Raw genomic sequence first — 21,187 nt, forward strand, 5'->3', positions numbered from 1 at the left:
AGATTGACAGGCCTGTAGTTCCCTGGATCCTCCTTCTGGCTGTTCTTATATATGGGGGTAACATCTGCCAGCCTCCAGTCGAGTGGAACTTCCCCAGTCTGCCAGGACTGCTGAGAGATGATGGAAAGGGGTTTGGCAAGCACATCTGCCAGCTCTCTCAGAAGAAGAATCTGAGATTTTGACACGGATGTTTGATAGGTAATGTTCCCAAACTGTTGGGTTTTATTTGGTTTTCTCTCCCAAGCTGAACAGTAGGGCCTTGCAGGATTTCAGCTGGAAGCCCTGGATGCCACAAGATCTCTGTGCAAGCAAGGAGTTGTTGGGCTGGAGGAGCTTTTCCCTGCAGTTGGAGGGGATAGGATATGCTACTCACAAAAACACAAGCTACCTGTTACAAAAGGGAGTTGATTCACTAGGTTCTCCTTGGCACGGCTAGCATTGACTTAAAAGCAGTTGCCTATCTGCTTTCAATAGGAGGTGTAGTACAATAAGTTGCTGCTAAAAGATAGAGGAGGAAAATTATGTCATTTGAAGGTTAAAGCTGTTGCATCAGTTGTTTATGAATCTTGCATGGTACAACACTGGAACACGTGCTGCAAGCGCCGAGCTGGTGTGTACTACAAATACACCCTTAGAAAACATCTAAAGGGGGAATGATGGATCAGTTGGGTCTCTGCAAATAACGATGCAGGTTGAGTTGTGAACATGGAACTTTGGAGCAGAGTTGCTTTTTCTGTAGATGTGTTGTATATAACACGCATCAAACGAGTATTTGCAATCATTTTGACAAAAGCACCTTTTTTTTCCTAAAACAGTTGCAGTGCATAAGATTTTTCTAGTACCAGTTCATTTGCTTTCTATCATTCAAGTGTTATTACTGTTTCTTATGTTTTGGAAATGATCTCTGCGTTCAGCAGTGATTGCTCTTCCACAAATGTTCAGTTTGTCACTTGATCTGATACAATTAAGGGAAACCGAGCACAGAATTCTTCACTTTTGTACTTGTATGTTACTGCATCTTGTGAGCAGTCTCTTAGGAAGGGATGCAATGTGGTTTTTTTTTAATGTCTCCAAAAAATAAAGCCTGAAAAATAAAGCTTACAGTTTATTTTTATTTCACCCTTATTCTTAAAACTTTTATTGGGCTGCAGTCAAAGCCGTAATGTTTGTACTCCTTTGTTAATGCTTTTTTAAATAGTTAGTATGTTAAACCACTGGACTCTCTTGTGATGTATTAATTTGTGAAACTAATTCTAAATGTGTACTGTTTGTCCCTATGTGCAACTTACCATTGTGCAAACAATAAAACAATAATGCTGTGATCCTTGGAATACATACTTGCCTATTTGAAAGATCATCTCCTGTTGTTCTCCTGAGTTATAGGAGAAACAAAAACGTCGCTGGCTAATACGCAGGATTGTTTTTCCTAGGAGGTGTGTAGTGCCAGAGTGTTCTTGCTGAAGCTTAGGGCCTCGATCTCTGGTTTGCAAGGGGAGGGTGATGAAGGGATGTTGTACTGTGGGTTTGTCAGGACCTGTTTGCAGTGACACAGATCTGGATGGTGCCATACTGCAGCGCAGCCCTAGGTACGGGTTTGTAGGTTGGAAAGCTGTCAGAGCCTCCTGGGCACCTGTGCTCTGTTTCCTTTCACATTAAGGCAACAGTCCTGTCCTTAATTTTGCCTAAGTGAAAAAGTGATTATGTTATAGAATAATTGCATGCTGGAGTACAAACTAAAGTCAAAATGGGCTTTGAAAGAGTAATAGTCCCAAAGTAATAGTCCCAGAATATCACTTGGGTGGTTGAATTTAGCAATGATTTTTGGGGATCAGCATTATATACACTGTTTCAAATTATATTTTTGTTTCCAATTTCAAAACACATAATAGAATTGGAGTGCAAAATAGAAATGCATTCAAGGTGTGGGAGGTTAAGAAACTGACCTGTATTTAAACACCATGAAACAAAATCGAGCCTAGAGCTTTTTTTGTCCAAGTCTGGTTTGTTTGGTTTTTTTTTTTTAAAAAAAAAGCACACCAGAGGAACGGTGAAGTCACATATGTAGGCTGTGCTTCTCTCTTCATATTATAAATTCACTCCATAGCCAAAGGAATAAAAAACTCAAATTAATGGATTCCCATCAGAATTCCAGTAGCTCTGTTGGGCACTGCTGGTTTCACCATGTAGCAGGGGGCTGCCAGTTGCTGCCATTACAAAACCCTTGCAGGCATAGCTGCCAAACTTTTTTTTTTGGTTTTTTTTAAGATGTTAGGATTTTGCTAAAGTTCCCCAATATTTGAATGACCTTCTAACCCATTTCACTCCTCTTAAGAGCTTTATTACCTAATTTTTTTTTTTATTCAGCCTCAGGAATTTAATCTTTATAGCCCATCGCTGCAGCTGAAGCACCATGTGATGAGGTGAGTATGTTATGTGTTAACTGTAATATTTCCAAAGGATGGTCCCCTTTTGTTTTCTCACCTTTTGTAAGTAAGGCTTGTAAGTAAGTAGCTTGCTTTGCACAGGTTATAATTAAGCTTAGAAACTTCTGCAAATTTCTAGCAAAGCTTCTGGGCTGATTTTACTTGTCCTTGGGTACAGATCTGTCCCACCATGGTATGGAGTTAATTCTGCTGAGCACTTGCAAGGATAGCATGGAATATGTACTCTTGTCCTAAACACATCAATACCCAAGCAGGTGAAAGATTTGTGTATCTCAAATTGATGCATTTCCCTCTTTTTATGTTTCCTCTTCGATGCAGGTGTCACTGTGCGGCGTGTGCTTGGGCAGAAGCAGGACAAGAGCTTTATAGAACGTCTTGTAGCTGCTTCTAAAATCCAATTCTGATTAGAGGCTGGTATATACCTCCCAGGCAAGAAATCCCTTGCTGGCTCTGTGTGTTTAATGTGGCACGTTATGGTAACAGGATGTGCTTCAGAGGCGACGATCCCGGTCACAAAAGCAAGCTAGCATGGTGAGGCTTTGATCAGACACTACAGTGTAGCAAAAAGGGAAAGGAACACAGACTTGGTAAATAGTCAAAACCAAACTTATATGAAGCCTGGAATTCTGAAAAATACCATGAAAATACTCTTAATAAGAGAAGTGAGTAAATTCTCATGGGGGGGGGGGAATTGTGACAGGCAGCTTGAGTAGCCCTTCAGTTGGTAAGACCTTGGGGGGAAAAACACACAAACTACATACAGTTGGGTAGCTAAAGCTCATCTAGTAAATCTCTACACCAAAACCCCCTAATCCTGTCAACTGCGTTAGCATTTCTGTGCTGTCTGGGCCACCGTTATTTCTTTATCAACACCCACAAAGGAATTGAACTTTGGGGCATATACTTGCTGTTCTGTGCAGGATAAGGTGGAGAATGGGAGTCCTTGCTAAAAAAGAAGTTTGTCTTTCAAAGTGGACAGGCCAAAATGGCAGCAAGTAGTCAGGCCAGCACTGCCTTGGTCCTCAGCAGCATGGGGACACATCTCCACCTCTGCCAGAGATGGGGAGAGGAGTGATGGGCAGCACACCTGCACCTTACCAGCATGTTGTCTTTGCTTGGCACAGCTCTCCAGCCTGTTGCCTCCTTTGTGCTTCACAGCAAGGCTGAGAGCAGCGGTGGTGGTTTGGATTTAGTGTCAGGCTGAACTGATGGAAGTGATGGCAAAAAGCACTAGTTCATGCCATGGAAAGGAGACTTAGCAATGCATGTATTACCAGCTTCAACTAGGAACAGCCTTATTTTCCTTCTGCCTTTTAATTTGGCCGCTGACTGGGGAAACTGGTGGCTGTCTGAAGGAGATCCCTGCAGCTAACGTGAGCTGTTTGCTTACCACCAGCAGCCAAACCCAAGTGTTACCCCTGGGAGCTTACTCAGTGTAGACCCCAAGGGCAAAGCTCCTGCTTGATCACCCTGTAGCAAAGTGGAGTTGATGCTGAGCTCTGTTTGGAGAGGAAACAGGAAAGGATTTTAATACTGTTTATGCTGGCTTTGGGCATGGTAATCTGTCCATGGCGATAGGATTGTCCCAGTAGGAACAAGCCCAAATCTCCCAGCCTGTCTTTATAGGAGAGGTTCTCCAGCCCCTGATCATCTTCATGGGTGTCCTCTGGACCCAGTTCAACAGGTCCATGTCTTTCTTGTACTGGGGACCCCAGAGCTGGACACAGGACTCCAGGTGGGGTCTGTGCAGAGCAGAGAGGCAGAAGCACCTCCCTGGACCTGCTGGTCATGCTGGATTTGATGCAGCCCAGGGCACGGTTGGTTTTCTGGGCTGCAAGTGCACATTGCTGGACCATATTGAATTTTTCGGCCACCAATGCCCTCAAGTCCTCTCAAGGCTGCTCACAATCCATTCTCCAACCAGCCTGTAGTTATGCTTGGGATTTCCCTAACCTATGTACAGGGCCTTGCATTGGCCTTGGTGAATCATTCTGTTCATACAGGCCCACCTCTCCAGCCTTTCCATGTCCCTCTGGATGGCATCCCTTCCCTCCAGCATGTCGACCACACCACACAGCTTGGTGTCATTGGCAAACTTGCTGAAGGTGCACTCAATCCCACTTGGTCCACATCACTGACAAAGATGTTAAACAGCACTGGGCCCTTCACCAACCCCTAAAGAACACCACTTGTCACTGGTCTCCACTTGGACATCGACCTTCCTCATCACCTCTCCCATTGCTTTATCTCCAGCACTGTGGAAGCCCTGACAGCTGTTACTGTTCTGCCATGGTGATCCCCTCGCTGTGGTGGTAACAAGATTTGCCAGGCTGCAGAGCTGCTGAGACATACTGGGGCAAAGATGGTGGGCTCGGGCAGATGGCTGGTGATAGCATTCCAGCAGGGACCCGAATAGTGGCCTTAAAAACCAGGCGTGGTTGCAGAGTGGTGGATGTATCCTTTAAAGTTAGTCCTGAGGGTGGAGATGGGTGGGGAATTCCAAGGCCTCCTAGCTGGGTTATGCTGTCTGCAAGGTAAGTTGTGTTTGAGCTGGGCTGTTGGTGTCAAGTAGAGTAGCAATGATGCAAGCAGGTACAGTCTTTTTTACTTCTTCCTCGAGCAATATACAAAAATGTCCTGTTCTAGAAAATATTCTCATAAACATCGCTAATTTTCTGCATCAAATTGTTGCTACTTGCTCATTGGCACTAATAATCCCTATGTAAAATTGGAAAGAGAAAATTCAGTTGTCCTGAAGTTCCACTGAACCAGACCAAGAGGAGAAGCACCTTCTTGTCTGCAGAATCACAGAATCGTAGGGGTTGGAAGGAACCTTTAGAGATCATTGAGTCCAACCCCCCTGCCAAAGCAGGTTCCTTAGGACAGATTGCACAGGTAGGCATCCAGATAGGTCTTGAATATCTCCAGAGCAGGAGACTCCACAACCCCCCTGGGCAGCCTGTCCCAGGGCTCTGTCACCCTCACTGGGGAAAAGTGCTTCCCCATGTTGGTGTGGAACTTCCTGTGCTCCAACATGAGGCCATTGCCCCTTGTCCTGTCTCCACAGAGCACTGAAAAGGGGCTGCCCATTTCCCCCTGTGTCCCACACTTGGGATATTTATAAACATTAATCAGATCCCCTCTCAGTCTTCTTTTGTCAAGACTGACAAAAGTTCTTTCCAGCCTCTCCTTGTAGGGCAGATGCTCCAGGCCTTTAATCATCTTCATAGCCCTCCGCTGGACTCTCTCCAGGAGATCCCTGTCTTTTTTTATACCAGGGAGCCCAGCATGCAGGTCATTAACCTCACTGCACAGGCAGCACCCTGGGCAAAAGCTGTGTAGTGATGCTGCTTTCCTGTACTGTGCCTAAATCCCTGCCTTGCACTGTGGCGTTAGGAGGTGAGTGACAGCAAGATTCTGTTTCTCGGCCTGCATTTGATAAAATGCTCATGGCTTCTGCTCTGTGCAGCACAAACTGGAGTGTGAATGTGGAAAGTTCCTGTACTTTGGGGATTTTTCTTTTTTCAATTGAAATAGCTTTATAATAATGATGCCTTGTCAGACTGGCTGGTCTCACTGGGAGGGCAGGCACTGGGAAGATGGATTTAGTCCACAATAAATAATTCTTCTCTTCTTGTCTGAGGAGGGGGAGGAAAAGCTAAAATTCCTTCCTTTTTACTAGTGGCTTGAGTGATTGGTTACAGCAGAAATAACGATTTGATTAGGAAACAACACTCCTTTCAACACAAAGATGTGCACATCAGCTTTTGTGTCTTCTATACCATACCAGCACTCTGGTGTGCCTGCAGTATGCCTGAGCCCCAACAATCGATGCACTGACGTTTGTATTGACCACAGCTGAGTAGCTGGCAATGCTAACAAACTCCCTGGAGCCCCGGTCCGGCGGGGCTCAGTGCTGAAACTGGGGGGGTGTTTGCTGAGAAACAGCCTTCAGCTTAACTTGCTGCAGTGTTACCCCCGTGATTTGGAGGAAGATGTCCCCCAGCACTTAGATTACCATTACCCAGCCCCCTGGCACCCCTGAACCCCGTTATCGAGGCAGCGCTGCATTTTGGAGCCAGCCGTGCGATACGGGAGGTGTCTGTATTGGCGGTGATAAGGCGGTGCCAGGGCTGTCACTGCTGCATGTGCAGAGACAGTGACCCCTGACAGAGGCCGAGCCTTTGTGTACTGATGTGCTTGGTGCTGGTCCTGCCGCCACAGATGCCCGGCCCTTGAGGGGTGTTGCAAACTTCATATCATTGAATTCAAAGTTCTTTTTACAGTCCTTTGCTTCTTTCTGTGAGCTTGCTCCTTGGGTCATCTTGTTCTAATTATTTTCCAGGAAATGAGAGCAAATAAAAGAAAGCCTTTCTGTTATGAATACACGTGTATTTTAAAATGTAGATATTAAATATGTTCCCCAAGCAGAAATAAAAACCAGCCCAGCTTATGCAAGTAATGCCATAATCGGCACAGCGGTATGGGCCGTTAAATCTAGTGCTGGTGTGTAAGTAATACTTACCACAGGTATGGCTACACTCGTGTAAAGATAGCTCATAACCAGGGCAGGGAGAGCAGGAACCCCTTGCAAAGTTAAGCTCATATATGTCCTGGTAACTATCCTCAGCTGTGAAACCGCGTTGGTGTAACCTGTGAGTAGGGGCTGCGCTCCTGGCAGCGGCAGGTCTCTGCGCAGATCCGCGGCGGTGAAGTTTTAATAACGCTACCCTTCCCACTTAATCGCACACGGGGGCAGCAAGGCATCGCTTTACCAGTGGAAACGGGGCTTTACCTGAGCAGAAACTTCCTCGGGATGGATGCACGAGGCGCAGGGATTTCTGCCTCCGAGGTGATTTGCTTAGAAGTTTAAAAAAGAATAAAACCAAAAAGCCCAGGGCCCAAACCAGGTTTTTCAATAACCCAAGCTCTGCATAGCCAGCTGGGCTTTCAGGCAGGAACCGGTTCTGTTGCTCTGTAGTGCCAGGAGGAGGAGGAGGACTCTCCACCGATGAAGTGTTAAGCTGCACTATGGAAGTGTACAGACCGCAATAAAACCCGGTGCTTGCCTGGCTTCTACATGTCGAGTGATCTAAGCGATAGTACCGTGGTGATGAGTTTTGGCTCTTCTCTGGGAGGAGGCTTCAGGTTATGAGTTTTAACTTGCAATCCGGATTTGTCATGCTGTGGACACAACTGCAGAGCCGAAGGAATTCCTGAATCTTGGTTTTCGATGAGGGCGTAACACTGTTTGCAGGCAATGATGTAATGGTAGAGACGCCTGCTAAATGCAAGGAGAAAGGCTGCCTGTTAGGTGTGTGGGGCTGGGCAACGAAAAGCAGGTAACATCACTTGTACTCGAGTGGATAAAATCCACTCGCTGTTGACTGCGCTGCTGAGAATGAAACCGAATAGCCCAGAGGGGAAGAAAAGAAAGCACCCACCCACTGGCCAAAGCTTATCTCCAACGGGCTGAAAGGAAAAGGGGTGGGAGTTGCTGCCAGTTCAGTGTCTCTCTTACCTTCAAGGGACAGCGGCAATTTGCAGAGCATGGGTTGGAAATATGATAGGGAAAGCAAAACATCCCGAACAGCAAGAACCACTTGCACACCCACGGAAGCCCGCGGCAGCTCAGAGAGTCCGACCACGGGCTTTTCCTGTCCGTAGCTCTAAAGAGGTTCCAATGAAAACAGAGGTACAGAGCAAGGCGACAGGTCTGTGCTCCTGCTTCAGCTTGGAGATTTTGTGAGAGGGACACCAGAGGGTGAGGGACTGTTTCGTACTGGCTGTTGTTACAGCTTCCCCTAATTTGTCCCTTCTTTCCTTCCTGTCCAACGCGTGCTGGCTCAGCCAGCTCAGACAAATATTTGTGGTACCTCACTGAGACCAGTTCAGCAGCTCAGACTCAAGGCCCTTGGTTTCCCTCCATTGAACCGGGAGCTGTTAAGCCCAAAAGACATGCTTTTGGCATGTCCCTCTTCCCATGCCTGTCCTATTTCTATCTTTTTTTAATTTTTTTGAAGTAGAAGCAGTTGTGTTTGCCAGGAGTTGCAGTGAAGGAGGTCTGCAAGCCTAAGGAAAGCAAAGCACCGTGCTCTGAAGGCACTTAAATACTTAGGGAAAATCCCCTTCTGTAGAGGGACTGTAGTAGTGACGCAGCAAACATGCCTTTGCTGTAACAAGGAGGGTATCTGTCAATGCAGAGACTGAATGAATTTACAAAGCGAGGAGATACTGGTTGCACAGTCATGGTGGCAATTATCCTGCAGCAGCTTTGCCTGCAAGGATCAGCATCCCAGTCTGGCATGGGTGTGGGGAGCCATGTCACAGCTCTGTGCCTGGACACAGGTGTGTGGGTATCACTCTCACACAGCCAGCGCTGCAGCTGGACACTGGGTTCTATAAAGCTGTGCCAGGCTGTGAGTGTACTTATCCCCTACACTGCTCCGCACACCCTTTGCCCTTCAGGGTGTTAAAAATTATATGGAAAATGTACTTTATCAGTTTCAGACAACTAACTGGAGTCATCTTAACTCTTGTTTTCCTTGCTGCAAGAAGACATTTCAGGAATCAGAACAGCACGTGTGTTCTTCAAGTGATGGGGTGACAATGTTGGGTTTGCTTTCCTGCGGTCGTGCATTTGGCTTGAGACTGCACCTGGAATATCGTGTCCAGTTCTGGGCCCCTCAGTCCAAGAAGGACAGGGAACTACTTGAAAGAGTCCAGCACAGGGACACCAATATGAGTAGAACACCTTCCTTGTGAGGAAAGGCTGAGGAAGCTGGGTCTCTTTAGCCTGGAGGAGACTGAGGGGTCACCTCATTAATGTTTACAAATATGTAAAGGGTGAGTGTCAGGAGGACAGAGCCAGGCTCTTCCCAGTGATGCCCAGCAATAGGACAAGGGGCAGTGGGTGCAAGCTGGAGCATACAAAGTTCCATGTGAATATAAGGAGGAACTACTTCCCTGTGAGGGTGATGGAGCACTGGGACAGGCTGCCCAGAGAGGTTGTGGAGTCTCCTTCTCTGGAGACATTTAAAACCCTCCTGGATGCATTCCTGTGTGATTCAGTCTGGGTGATCCTGCTCTGGCAGGGGGGTTGGACTAGATGATCTTTCAAGGTTCCTTCCAACTCCCAATGTTCTGTGATTCTGTGGGTCTGTGAAGGGCAAAGGCCATTTCCACTGTGCCAGAGGCTTCAGAAAACTACACCTGGTAGCACAGACATTTACAAGAAATAATAAAAATGCAGTTGAAGCAGATAATAGAGATTTACAGACAATGTGATCATTAGTGAACATCTCTAGGCTTTTAAAAATCTTTGCCCACTCTAACATGCATATGATGTTTCAATCCTATCTAAGATCTGCAAGCTGCTCCTTTTAATGGGACCCAACGAAGTTGGTGTCCCCCAGGATCTGGGGCCTTAGGGGTGGGTTTATTTGCGTGGAAATGGATTGAGCTGATGTTACGAGATTACTAGACACAGGAAAGTGAGTGAAAAAGTTGCAGAATAGAAAAGACTGTTGGCTATACTTACCAGGTTTTGCACATTTTAGGGGGGGGTTGTGTGCTTTAAACTTTCTGTCATAGAGATATTACCTGATCTGCTTGTAAAGACTAATTAGTCTACTGCCAAATAATTCTAACACACTTAGCAAAGCACCAAGTGCTTTAGGTTTTACAAAAGCCTGATGAAGTGAGTGTGCTGTTATCTCTGGTTGTACCCCAGCAGCTTGGGACAAATTCTGAGCTGGGAAGGGGTAAAATACCTGTCAGAGGTGATCTCTGCAAGGGATCTGGTACTCTGTTGTCATCAGGGCTCCTAGCTGGGAGCGCTTGTGTGTTCCATTGTATCTGCCTCCTGGTTAGTCTGCTGTTGCTGCTGGAAGAGATCCACCTCAGAGCGTATCTGTGGAGCCACCCACTCCAAGGACAGGGCTGGGAAAGCAGTTTCCTTGCCACGTGTAAAAGTATCATGAAGCTGCTTTTCTTACTATGAAAACGTCAGTCCAACCCAGGTTTAAAGAGCCCTGTAAGAGCTGCCGTGCGATCGGTCAGGGGGTGGGGGTGCCAGGTCGCTGAGGGGAGCTCGCGGGTTTAACTCCTCCCCTGATGCCCCGATTCCCTCGCTGTGCCTCGGGGCTGACCCGCAGTGTGGGGCTGACTTGGGCAGTGGGCGCTCTGGGTGATAAGGTGCCTTTGTATGAAATCTGCCATCAGTCACGGCTGCCCCTGGCGTGCCCCTCACCCCACACCAAACAGGCTGGAGCTGACAGCTCTGGGTAACTGCTGATGGACCAACCCATGGAGCACCTCAGCGGTCAGATCCCTTCACCTGTCCAGCTGGGTCCATAAGGGTGACACAGAACCTGTCCTGCTGCTCTCCCCCTTTACACCTCCATAACCGTTTCATAGCTTTTCATAGAGCTTTCATAGAATTGTAGGGGTTGGAAGGGACCTGGAGAGATCATCGGGTCCAACCCCCCTGCCAAAGGAGCTCCCTAGGAGATATCACTCAGACAGGCGTCCAGACGGGGCTGGAATATCTCCAGAGATGGAGACTCCACCACCTCCCTGGGCAGCCTGTCCCAGGGCTCTGGCACCCTCACTGGGGAAAAGTTTTTCCGCATATTGGTGCGGAACTTCCTATGCTCCTGTTTCCCAAAGACTGGCCGCTCCGGGTGACTAGTCCTCCCTGGGGCAGGGCAAGAGATGTGGGGGAACCACCTCTGCCCCGGCCCTGGCACGGCTGTGGCCGGGGCTGAGCGGGGAGCGGGACGCGGCTGGTAAGTAACTCGCTGGGAGCAGCGCGGAGGCCGAGGGGGGCAAAACGCAATTACCTGGGTGTAATTTGACCAGAATCTGCTGGTCCGAACTAATACCTCTGTGAAAGGCGCAGCTGTCCGGGGCGGCTGCAAAGAGAACAAAAGGGGGAGACGAGAATGGAGGGGGCCGGCCGGGGCTGTGCCTGGTGACAGGCGGTGATGTGGCTGGAGAAGAGAAGCGTGGGGGTAACGAAGGTAACTTTGCGGTCGCTTCCTGGCGGGGAAGCGAAGGTTCGGCAGCGGCATCGCCCGCTCCGAGCGGTACGTTTGACGTGAGGGGCTGCCCGGGGAGCGAAAGCTGGGCCCGGGCCAGGGCAGCTGGGTTTGATCTCTACGCAGAAGTCACACTTTTCTTGACGCCCTGGCAGCTCGGGCGCGTTTGAAAGCGCAGCCTCGCGTCACCGTCAGCCCGCGCCGCGGGGCGCTGCGGGGCCCGGCGGCCGCCCCTCCGGCGGTGGGGTCGCTGGGGGGTTTGTTTCGGGGGGCGGGCTGAGGGGAGGGGGGGCTGGTTTCGGCTGTAGGTCGCGACGGGGAGGACGCCGGCCTGCGGCGGCACTGCGGAGCTCAGGGCTCGGGGTGGCAGCGCGCCCCCCGGCCGCGCTCCCGTGTCCCCTCACTCCCCCGGGCAGGGGGCGCGGGGCCGCCCCGTCGGGCGGGGCGGGGCGTGCGCATGCGCGCTGAGCAGCCGCCGCTGCCTATAAGCGCGGGGCGCGGCGGGCTCCCCGTCCCAGCGGCTGTGCCGGGTGAGGCGCCGGACGGGGCGCACAGCGGCGGCTCGGTGCCCCCCCCCCCCCCGGGCGGGCGGAGGATTACAGCCGCTCCCGCCTACCTTCGCCCATGGGCGCGGCGCAGGGCGCGGGCCGGGCGGTCGCGGCGCGGCGGCGGGGAGGGAGCAGCGAGTAGCGGCGCCACCCGCCTTCCCCACTCCCCTCCCCGCGCCGCCCGGTGGGTTCTTAACGGCGGCGGCTCCGCACCCCGCGGGCCGGCCCCGGGCATGCGGCGGCAGCGGCAGGACCCGCGGCGAGACTCCCCGCTTGGCGGCGGCTGCATGTCCCGGGGGGCCGGGCGGCGCTGCCCCGGCGCGGGGGGGCTCTGACCGACCGGCCGCCCGCCCGCCGCCCCCTCGGCGGCGCCATGCGGGGCGGGCGGTGCTGGCTGCTGCTGGCGGCGCTGGGCTGGCTGCTGCCGGCGGGGGCCGCGGCCAGCGGGGAGTACTGCCACGGCTGGCTGGACGGGCAGGGCGGCTGGCGGGACGGCTTCCAGTGCCCCGAGCGCTTCGACGGCGGCGACGCCACCATCTGCTGCGGCAGCTGCGCCCTCCGGTACTGCTGCTCCAGCGCCGAGGCGCGCCTGGACCAGGGCGCCTGCGACAACGACCGGCGGCAGGGCGGCGGCGAGACGGGCCGCCCCGGCAAGGACGGCCCCGACGGCGCGGCAGGTGAGGCGGCCCCGGGGTCCCGCGAGGTTCGGTGGCTCCGGAGGAGCGGCGGACTCCTCTCCCGCGCCTCCCTTCGCTTTGTCGCCAGGCCTCTCCGCCGGCGAGCCGGGGGGCAGAACGGCCGGAGGTGGGGCCAGCCGAGCCGGTGGCGGCCCTTCACCCACGCTCGGGTGCCTCGTCTTCCCTCCCTGTTCCTTGAAAGCCCGGTCCTGTCTTACGCAGGAGTAGGTGGCACGTCCCGTCCCGTGCGGCTCCGGCACCGCTCCTCGGCTCTGCCTGGGGCTCCCCAGCGCAAAAGGGGAGGAGAAAAAGCCCCCAAACCCGCCTGAGCGAAACAGTAACGTGCCACTGGCAGAGTCACTCCTGGCCGGCCCCGCTCTTACCGGTGAATGCCGTTCCAGCTCGGGTGATGCCCCCTTTACGTACCGCGGCTTTTTACAGGACTGAATTGCACGGATAAACTTGAGTTTGCTGCTGCTTTAAAAGCAAAAAAAGCCCCGGTGGCTTCCCAGCACCCCAGCTGCCATCCCCAGCGCTGGAAGTAGCCCGAAGTGATGTTGTAATTGGACAGATTACTCCGAGAAAACTTGTGTGTTACGCTCCGTAGCAAGTGCGTGCACCTGCTGAGGGGCAGCACCGAGAGCGGGACTAGAGGCAGGATTCTGCAAGCCTTTTGTTTAAAATGCCCGAAAAAATACGGAAGAAACGGGACAAACGTGGCCCTTCTGCTGTAACTCGCTCCATGTCATTGGCTGTGCAAGGAGGTGTTCTGCCCAGAGCAGACAGACAACAACTCCCTTGCGCTGCCCAGAACAAGGTGTTTTCCTCAACAATGTGTTTTCTCAGTGTTCACTGCTCAGCAGTCGCTGGCTGACTTGCAGGAAGGGCAGCTGCTGTGCCGGGGACACGACTGGCAGTGGCTGCAATAGCACGGGGCAAGCAGGGGCCCACAGCCCTGCCTGAGGCGCAGGGCTGCTGGGTTGTCCAGAGCGTTTGCGAGTGCTGAAAGGGGGCGGGGGGCACCTTCCCCTCATATCTCCACTCAGATTTATTAATGAGGCAGTGAAAACAGTGTTTACTCGTGCACAGAGCAACAGGAGCCCAGGTCATTCTGAGGATGGTGTTCGCCATCCACCTTGTCACAGTCTCTGACCCCACCACTGAACTATCACTTGTACTTTCTGCTCCCACCCTTGCATCTCTTCTTTAAGCCTTGCAAGGAGTGATGCTGCCCCTGTGATAGTAGGGAAGCTTCACTGTGGTGCTGTCACCCTGCTGCCCACCCTGTGGTCTCTCCCTAAACCTGTGGATGAAGCACAGAGTTGCTGACCACTCATGCCCAGGGCTGCAAGTTGACAGAGCCTTTGTGCCTGCCATCTGGTCAACTGGAGAGGGCTGGTGATGGGGAGGGATGTGCTGCAGCACGGGGGTTTGACCACCTCAAGCCCTGAGCAGGATCCTGCCCCCAAAGTATCTCCCTACGGCACTGTTAAAGCTGGTGGTCCCTTGCCTGATGTTTCCAGTGGGGCATCTTGGAGACAAGATCTGCAGTAGTGGTTGATGTGGATTAGACCACCATCAGTAGGAGCAGGAGCGAGCTGTCCTCCCTCGAGGCGTGAGCTGTGGGCTTTCCTCCCTGCTAATAACTTTAAAGATGCTTGTGGAAACTCCAGCCATTGGTTTTGCAGCCCTTTTCATCTTCCTGTGTAAAATGCTCGGCTGCACACACAGCTTTTAGTGTTCAACCTGCACTGACCTGTGCTGGGGTGGGGGGAGGAGGTGGGGACCTTCTGCCAGAGCTGCTGAGACTCGTCCTTGTCCCCCAGTGATGGTGTGTTCCTTGCTGTTGCAGTGCCCATCTACGTGCCGTTCCTTATCGTTGGATCTGTATTTGTCGCCTTCATCATCCTGGGGTCGCTGGTGGCAGCTTGCTGCTGCCGATGCCTGCGGCCCAAGCAGGAGCCCCAGCAGAGCCGTGCCCCTGGGGGCACCCGCCTGATGGAGACGATCCCCATGATCCCAAGTGCCAGCACCTCCCGGGGCTCCTCCTCCCGCCAGTCGAGCACAGCTGCCAGCTCCAGCTCCAGCGCCAACTCAGGGGCAAGAGCCCCTCCAACCAGGTCCCAGACGAACTGCTGTTTGCCAGAAGGCACCATGAATAACGTCTACGTCAACATGCCAACGAACTTCTCGGTGCTGAACTGCCAGCAGGCGACCCAGATCGTGCCGCACCAGGGGCAGTACCTGCACCCCCAGTACGTGGGCTACGCTGTGCAGCACGACTCGATGCCGCTGACCCCGGTGCCCCCCTTCCTCGACGGTTTGCAGAGCGGCTACAGGCAGATCCAGTCCCCCTACCCGCACACCAGCAGCGAACAGAAGATGTACCCGGCCGTGACTGTGTAGCGCTGACGCCTTCCTCCCCCTCCCCACCCAACAGATTTTTTTTTACTCTCATCTAAACTGAACGGAGGAGAAATCCTTCCTCGGAACGAAGCTCCCAGAACATCGCTTGTAAATAATTTTGAAAGGCTCATGCATGTCAGACAGTGTTTATAAACCATTTATTTTCATCGGGGGTCCGTTGCCAGGACGTGTAGGATGATATCTCTGAATTAGCCTTGCCAGACACGCTCTCATTCCAGCGCAAGATTTACAGCGGCCAAGGATTACACGGGAAATGCGTATGCATTTCACATCGCTGCACTCGCCAGATAAATGCCGGAGCCGTTAAGTGCCCTTCAGGTATGACATGCTCACAAATATTTGCCTAATTAATTTGCAGGAAGAGTTTTGTTACACCGCACGAGACCACAGTACTTACGACACCCTCTTTTTCTCCTCTCCCAGCTCCTCAGTGACGTTTCCCATCGCTTTACAGACAATCACAACTGAGAGCTGACCAGTGCAATCCCTGTGTGCTGGGTGCTGGTACCAGCCCCTGTGATTTCTTATGTGCCCCAGGTTTGGGGTGAGATGCCATGAAAGGCTTAAGTCTTGCAAAGACCCGTTTTCTTTGTCCCTGGTACTTATGTAGGAATTAGAAGGGCCAGAATGATTCAGCTCTTCCTTCCAGTGCACTTGAAACCCTTCTTGATTTGGTTTTGCCTCAAGATCAGAACCCAGCAGTGGCTTGCATGGACTTTATGAACTTACTGAAAACAGGGTAGGCGGTGCTTGCTCTTCCAGCCAAGCTCTTGGTACAGCTAGCAGCATCTGAGCTGAAGCCACCTTTGCAGAAGAAGGTTGTACTGTGACTCCAGATGTACTGTGACGCCTGATGTAACCTCACTTCCCATGAAATAGTAAACCCGTGGGAAGGAGCACCGAGTTGTCAGACCCAAACCCTGCTTGTGCTCGAGTCTGGCCACAGGAAAATGGGTTTTGTATCCCCCCACTGCTGCCGGCTCCAACAGCCTGCTCCGGGTCCCCAGCCCTGCTCCTTGGGGGTCACGCAAAGCCACCCCAGCCTGGGCACGGAGAGGCTGCTGGAGGTTTGAAGCCCATCCCCTTTTCTTTGTTTCCTGTGGGGTGGAGGAGTAGGAAGGCACCGCTGCATTTAAAAAAAAGGTAGAAGGCCCAACCAAAGGATGAAGGTGCTTGTGGCTGGCTGTGATGCTATGGGGGTCAGGAGGAGGTGTGATGTAATGGGGGGACACAACACTTTGTACTGGAGCTGCTGGCTTCCTCTTGGCTTTGGTCCGTCTGGGGAAAAATACCTCTCCATGTTGAAGCGGCGCCAGCGCAGTGGGGACAATCGGCTGTTCCAGTGGTGATGTACCACCCCAGCTGTAACAAACCAACCTGTTGGAGGCCTGTTTTGTCTCTTCAGGAAAAAAAAACCCTCACAAGGTAGTCTCTGCATTTCCATCTGCTCAGTCCTTGAGGGGACTGAGGGCGTGTGCCAAAACTGGGCGATTACTGTAACCAGACCGGAGCCCATAAGAGGTTTCGCAGTGTCTGATACTGTATCAGTATGTAGCAATAACTGTGACACGACTATTTTTTTTTGTATGTCTGTTTTTAAATTCCCCATAGGGATGGAGGCGTTGCCAAATGCCAGGGCTGGCTCACAAACATGCCACACACAAGCAGCCTGCAGCGGGCAGGAGGGGACTGGCCGCTGCCCTGTGAAAATGAATGGGCGATTTATCCCAGCGCCGCTGTTCCTGGCTGCTGCCGGCGCCCTGGCTGCTCAGCAGGCAGGACCTGGGGAGAAAGGTTGGCTTGGGAGACCTGGCTTCCCCCTCCAGCCAGGCTGGGTGGCTTTGGCATAGCAGCGACTGGCTGCTGGAGAGGTGGGTGGCTGCTCTGCCCTGCCCACACAGCTCGGGGCAGGGGACACACACCTTAAAGGCAGTGAGTGCCACCAGAGTGGGGTGATCCCAGGCTTTTGGAGGTGGAGAAATCAAGTTCCTACCTTCCCCAAATTTTGTTTGAGGCAAGCGAAGCAGCTTGGTCACTCTGACCTCACAAAGCTGGGTTTGCTCAGGACAGGGGCAGGATCCTCCCAGCTGCTGGTGGCTTCGGCAGGAGCTGGAGGTGCTTGGCCCCAGGTCAGACCCTGCCTGTCACTGCGTGGCCAGAAGATGAGCCTGTCCATGCCTTCGGTATCCTTCCTGACCCGGCCAGCTCTTGCCTCCTGCCAGCGTGTGCTGCCTTGCACGTGCCCTGGCAAGGACACCTCCTCTGACCGATGACATTCAGGTGACTCTTTGTATAGTGTTTACTTGTTAAAAAAAAAAAAAGAATAAGTTAAATTTAAGTCTGTAGAAATTAATTTACAACTGAAGGCAGAGAAACCTGAGTTGTAATAAAAGGAAGTTTGTGAGATGTGGTGGGGTTTGGATTTTTGGGTTTGTTTTTTGGTTGTTTTTTTTGTTTTGATTTTTTTTGTCATGTACAATAATGTAAAACCAATGTTACCGTTTGATACAGCTTTTAACTCTCTGAAAGGGCACTTGCTTTAAAGTGTTTCTTACAAATGAAGAAAAAAAAGCCCCCTTTGTTTCTTAATAAATACTTTATGGTGTGACTTTGCCGTTGTTTGCTCTGTTAGAGTTTGGGTGTTTGCCTTAAAGTCAAGGCTTTACGTTGTCTACCCTCATGTGTCTGGCCAGCCCAGTCCTTTGGCCCCTGCCAGAGCGCACAGTTGGGGGGGTTGGCTGTGCTTTTGAAGAGTAATGGTAAAAAAACACCCTGCACTGTGTCTGAGGGGGTTGTTTGGGGGACGGGGAGCGAAGAGTGTGAGGTGAAGAAGAGGGATGGTTGTGGAGCAGCTATGGGAACAGGATGGGCAGAGCCCATGGCCCCATTGGTTCCCCCTTTCCAAATAACACCATCTACCCCACAGCAAGTGGCATTGTCAGAGGGTTTGGGTTTGCTGGGTTCACAGTTACCAGCCATGCATTTTGATGGCGTAACCCAGTAAGTGGCCATGCTGTTCCCACTGCCCTCTGTGCTGGCACCCTTCCCACCTGAGCACACTCTGTCCTCAGGAGGGAAAACCCAACCCCCCCCCCCCCCCAAAAAAAAACCCCACCCAAAACCCACCAGCACATAGCCTGAGGCAGCCTGGATATCACATGTGCCCATGGAGCAGGGCTGGAAGCAGAAAGCTGGCAGGAGAGGAGGGGGTCAGCCATAGTTTAGAGCAGATGTACTGACATGATGAGCATGTCACTGCAGGAGAGGCCAGTGGTTTGTGTTAAAATCTCGAGTTTGTTGGGTTGGGGTTTTTTTTGTTGGGGGTTGTTGATTTTTTTTTTTTTTGGGGGGGTGGGGGGGTGGAGCTTTTTTGTTTGTTTTGTGGGTTGTTTTTTTTTTCTCCCTGGGGCAGTTGTTTGTTCCTTGGTCAGGAGGTATATAGAGCTTTTTTTTTTTCCTGCTGCCCTTGGTGACTCTGGATGACACGGGGGAAGAGAGTGTGGAAACCAGTGCTGCTAAACTAAGAGGTGGTTAGGAACGATGCATCCATTTACTTTTACAGGCTACTGTGCTAGCTGAGCCCCAGGGTCTGGCTGCTTACAGCGCAAAAAGAATAGTCTCCTGTGTAACATGGCAACTGGAAAACCCAAGTGCAGGGCTGCTGTGCAGTGCTGTGCCCTGACAGCCCAGGGATGGGCACCGGTGCGCCCAGCCTACCACTGCACCTGAAGCAGGTCCATGGGAGAGACAGTCTCCCCCTTTCCCTTATAATGCAAGAACCTGAAGCCTGAGGATTATTAAAAAGAAATTAAATAAATCATCACAGCCACACTCCTAAACCTGCTGCATGGCCCATGAATGCTTTTTTTTTTGTTAACAGACTTGCATAGTTGTAAGAAGTGATGGAGCCACTCCCGTGGCCACCTCACCCACCCTGCGGCCCTGGCCGTGCTCCATGTGGGCACCGGGGCAGCCGGGCCTGCAGCACAGTGCGGGATGACTCATGGCTCAGCAAACCTGCCCTGCAAGGCCTGATGCCTTTTTGCTTGCTCATCCTGTTATTTGGTCCCATCTTCCCAGGCTGCCCTAAACAATTACCCTTCCTTTTCCCTACTGTTTACACCCCTTAAACACACACGCCCGCTCACTGGCAGTTCGAAGCGCATGGAGTCCTTCCTTAGCGCTGGCTTCTGCAGCGGTTAGCCAGCAGGTCCAGGGAGGTGATTCTGCCCCTCTGCTCTCATGAGACCTCACCTGGAGTGCTGTGTCCAGCTCTGGGATCCCCAGTATAGGAAAGACTTAGAGCTGTTGGAGAGAGGCCAGAGGAGGCCACGAAGATGATCAGGGGCTGGAGCACCTCTCCTATGAAGACAGGCTGAGAGTTGGGCTTGTTGAGTCTGGAGAAGAGAAGGCTCCAGGGTGGCCTACTTGCAGCCTACCAATACTTAAAGGGGCCTACAGAAGAGTGGGAGAGGGACTGTTCACCAGGGAGTGTAGTGATAGGACAAGGGGCAACGGCTCCAAGCTGAAAGAGAATAGGTTTAGGTTAGACATTAGGAAGAAAGTCTTTACTCTGAGGGTGGTGAGGCCCTGGCACAGGCTGCCCAGAGAAGCTGTGGCTGCCCCCTCCCTGGCAGTGTTCAAGGTCAGGTTGGATGGGGCTCTGGGCAGCCTGGGCTAGTGGAGGGTGTCCCTGCCTATGGCAGGGGTTGGAACTGGATGGACTTTGAGGTCCCTTCCATCCCAAACCAGTCTGTGACTCCATGGTGGCCTCGCCTGGAGAAGTGTGGGCAACTCTGCTGTGCTCAGATAGAGCAAGACAGGGGGTGCCAGCTGACCCACAGTGCCCAAACCACAAAGCCACACAGAGGAACAGCGAGAAACCATCGCCAGCGACACGACCCCCTCACAACATGCACGTGGAGAACTGCTTTGAAACATCTTGCCTATTAGCTGGGCACGATCAGAGACCAAAGGCCCTTGCTCCCCATTAGCAGGAGGTTTGCGTGCCCCTGTACAGCTGTTACCAGCCATCACTACGTTTATTAGAGGAAAATAGTGGTGCAATTAGAGACTGTTGCTTAAATGTGGTCCCTAATGCCCACAGGAGAGTGGGCTGGGGTTTGGGTCCCAGCTCAGCACATTAACCTCAGCACCTCCTTTTCAAAATACCTCATTTGCCATTCAGTTTTGGTCATGCCAAAGCTCTTCTTTCCCTTCCAGATTTTCTGCTTTCCCATTCTTTCCCTCCCACTGAAGTTGTTTGGACTATTCCCCACACGTATTTCCCTGTATTTTTCCAGGCTGAATCTCATTTTATTGTTTCCTGCTCATATTTCTTGCTTCTCTGTAGGTCCCTTTGTATTATTTCTCTGTCCTCAGTGGGGCTCGCAACATTTTCCTGCCCAGGATCACTTGCAAACAGCCTGAACAAGACACTTCATCTTGTGCCATCCTTTCTCCCCTTCCCCACCTGTAATGATGGACCAGTCAAGCGGAACCCTGCCCTGCCCTGGGGCTCAGCATCCCCTGTCCTGCAGCAGAACTGTCCCCACATTTCAGCACAACATGAACAGCCACACACCACCGGTTGGTCATGGGTGCTGTAACAGCCTCCAGCACCCCAGCAGTGGGAGATGCTCACCACGCTGCCCCACATGGCATGAGGGGATCTGTCTTGGGACTGGTGCTCTTTAACATCTTTATCAATGACATGGATGATGGAATTGAGTGCAGCCTCAGCAAGTTTGCGGATGACACCAAGCTGAGTGGTGTGGTCGACACAACAGAAGGAAAGGAAGCCATCCAGAGGGATCTTGACAGGCTGGAAAGGTGGGCCCGGGGGAACCTAATGAGGTTCAACACTGCCAAGTGTCAGGTGTTGCACTTGGGCTGGAAGGATCCCAGACACAGATACAGACTGGGAGAAGAGCTCCTGGAGAGCAGCCCTGCTGAGAAGGATTTGGGGATTGTGGTGGATGAGAAGCTTGACATGAGCCAGCAGTGTGCTCTTGCAGCTCACAAGGCCAATGGGATCCTGGGCTCCATCA

At 52.1% G+C, this 21,187-nt stretch overlaps 1 protein-coding gene across 1 annotated transcript; it reads left to right on the top strand.

Moving 5' to 3' along the window:
• Positions 1-12,406: 12,406 nt before the first annotated feature.
• Positions 12,407-15,116, top strand: SHISA2 (shisa family member 2; the record flags this gene model as incomplete). The annotated part of the gene is made up of 2 exons (XM_084277733.1): positions 12,407-12,710; positions 14,563-15,116. The coding sequence occupies 2 exons, from the start codon at positions 12,407-12,409 to the stop codon at positions 15,114-15,116; spliced, it is 858 nt and encodes a 285-aa protein (XP_084133859.1).
• Between the last annotated feature and the right edge of the window lie 6,071 nt (positions 15,117-21,187).

The sequence above is a fragment of the Gallinula chloropus genome (assembly GCF_964237585.1).
Source record: "Gallinula chloropus genome assembly, chromosome: 1".
Taxonomy (NCBI): domain Eukaryota; kingdom Metazoa; phylum Chordata; class Aves; order Gruiformes; family Rallidae; genus Gallinula; species Gallinula chloropus.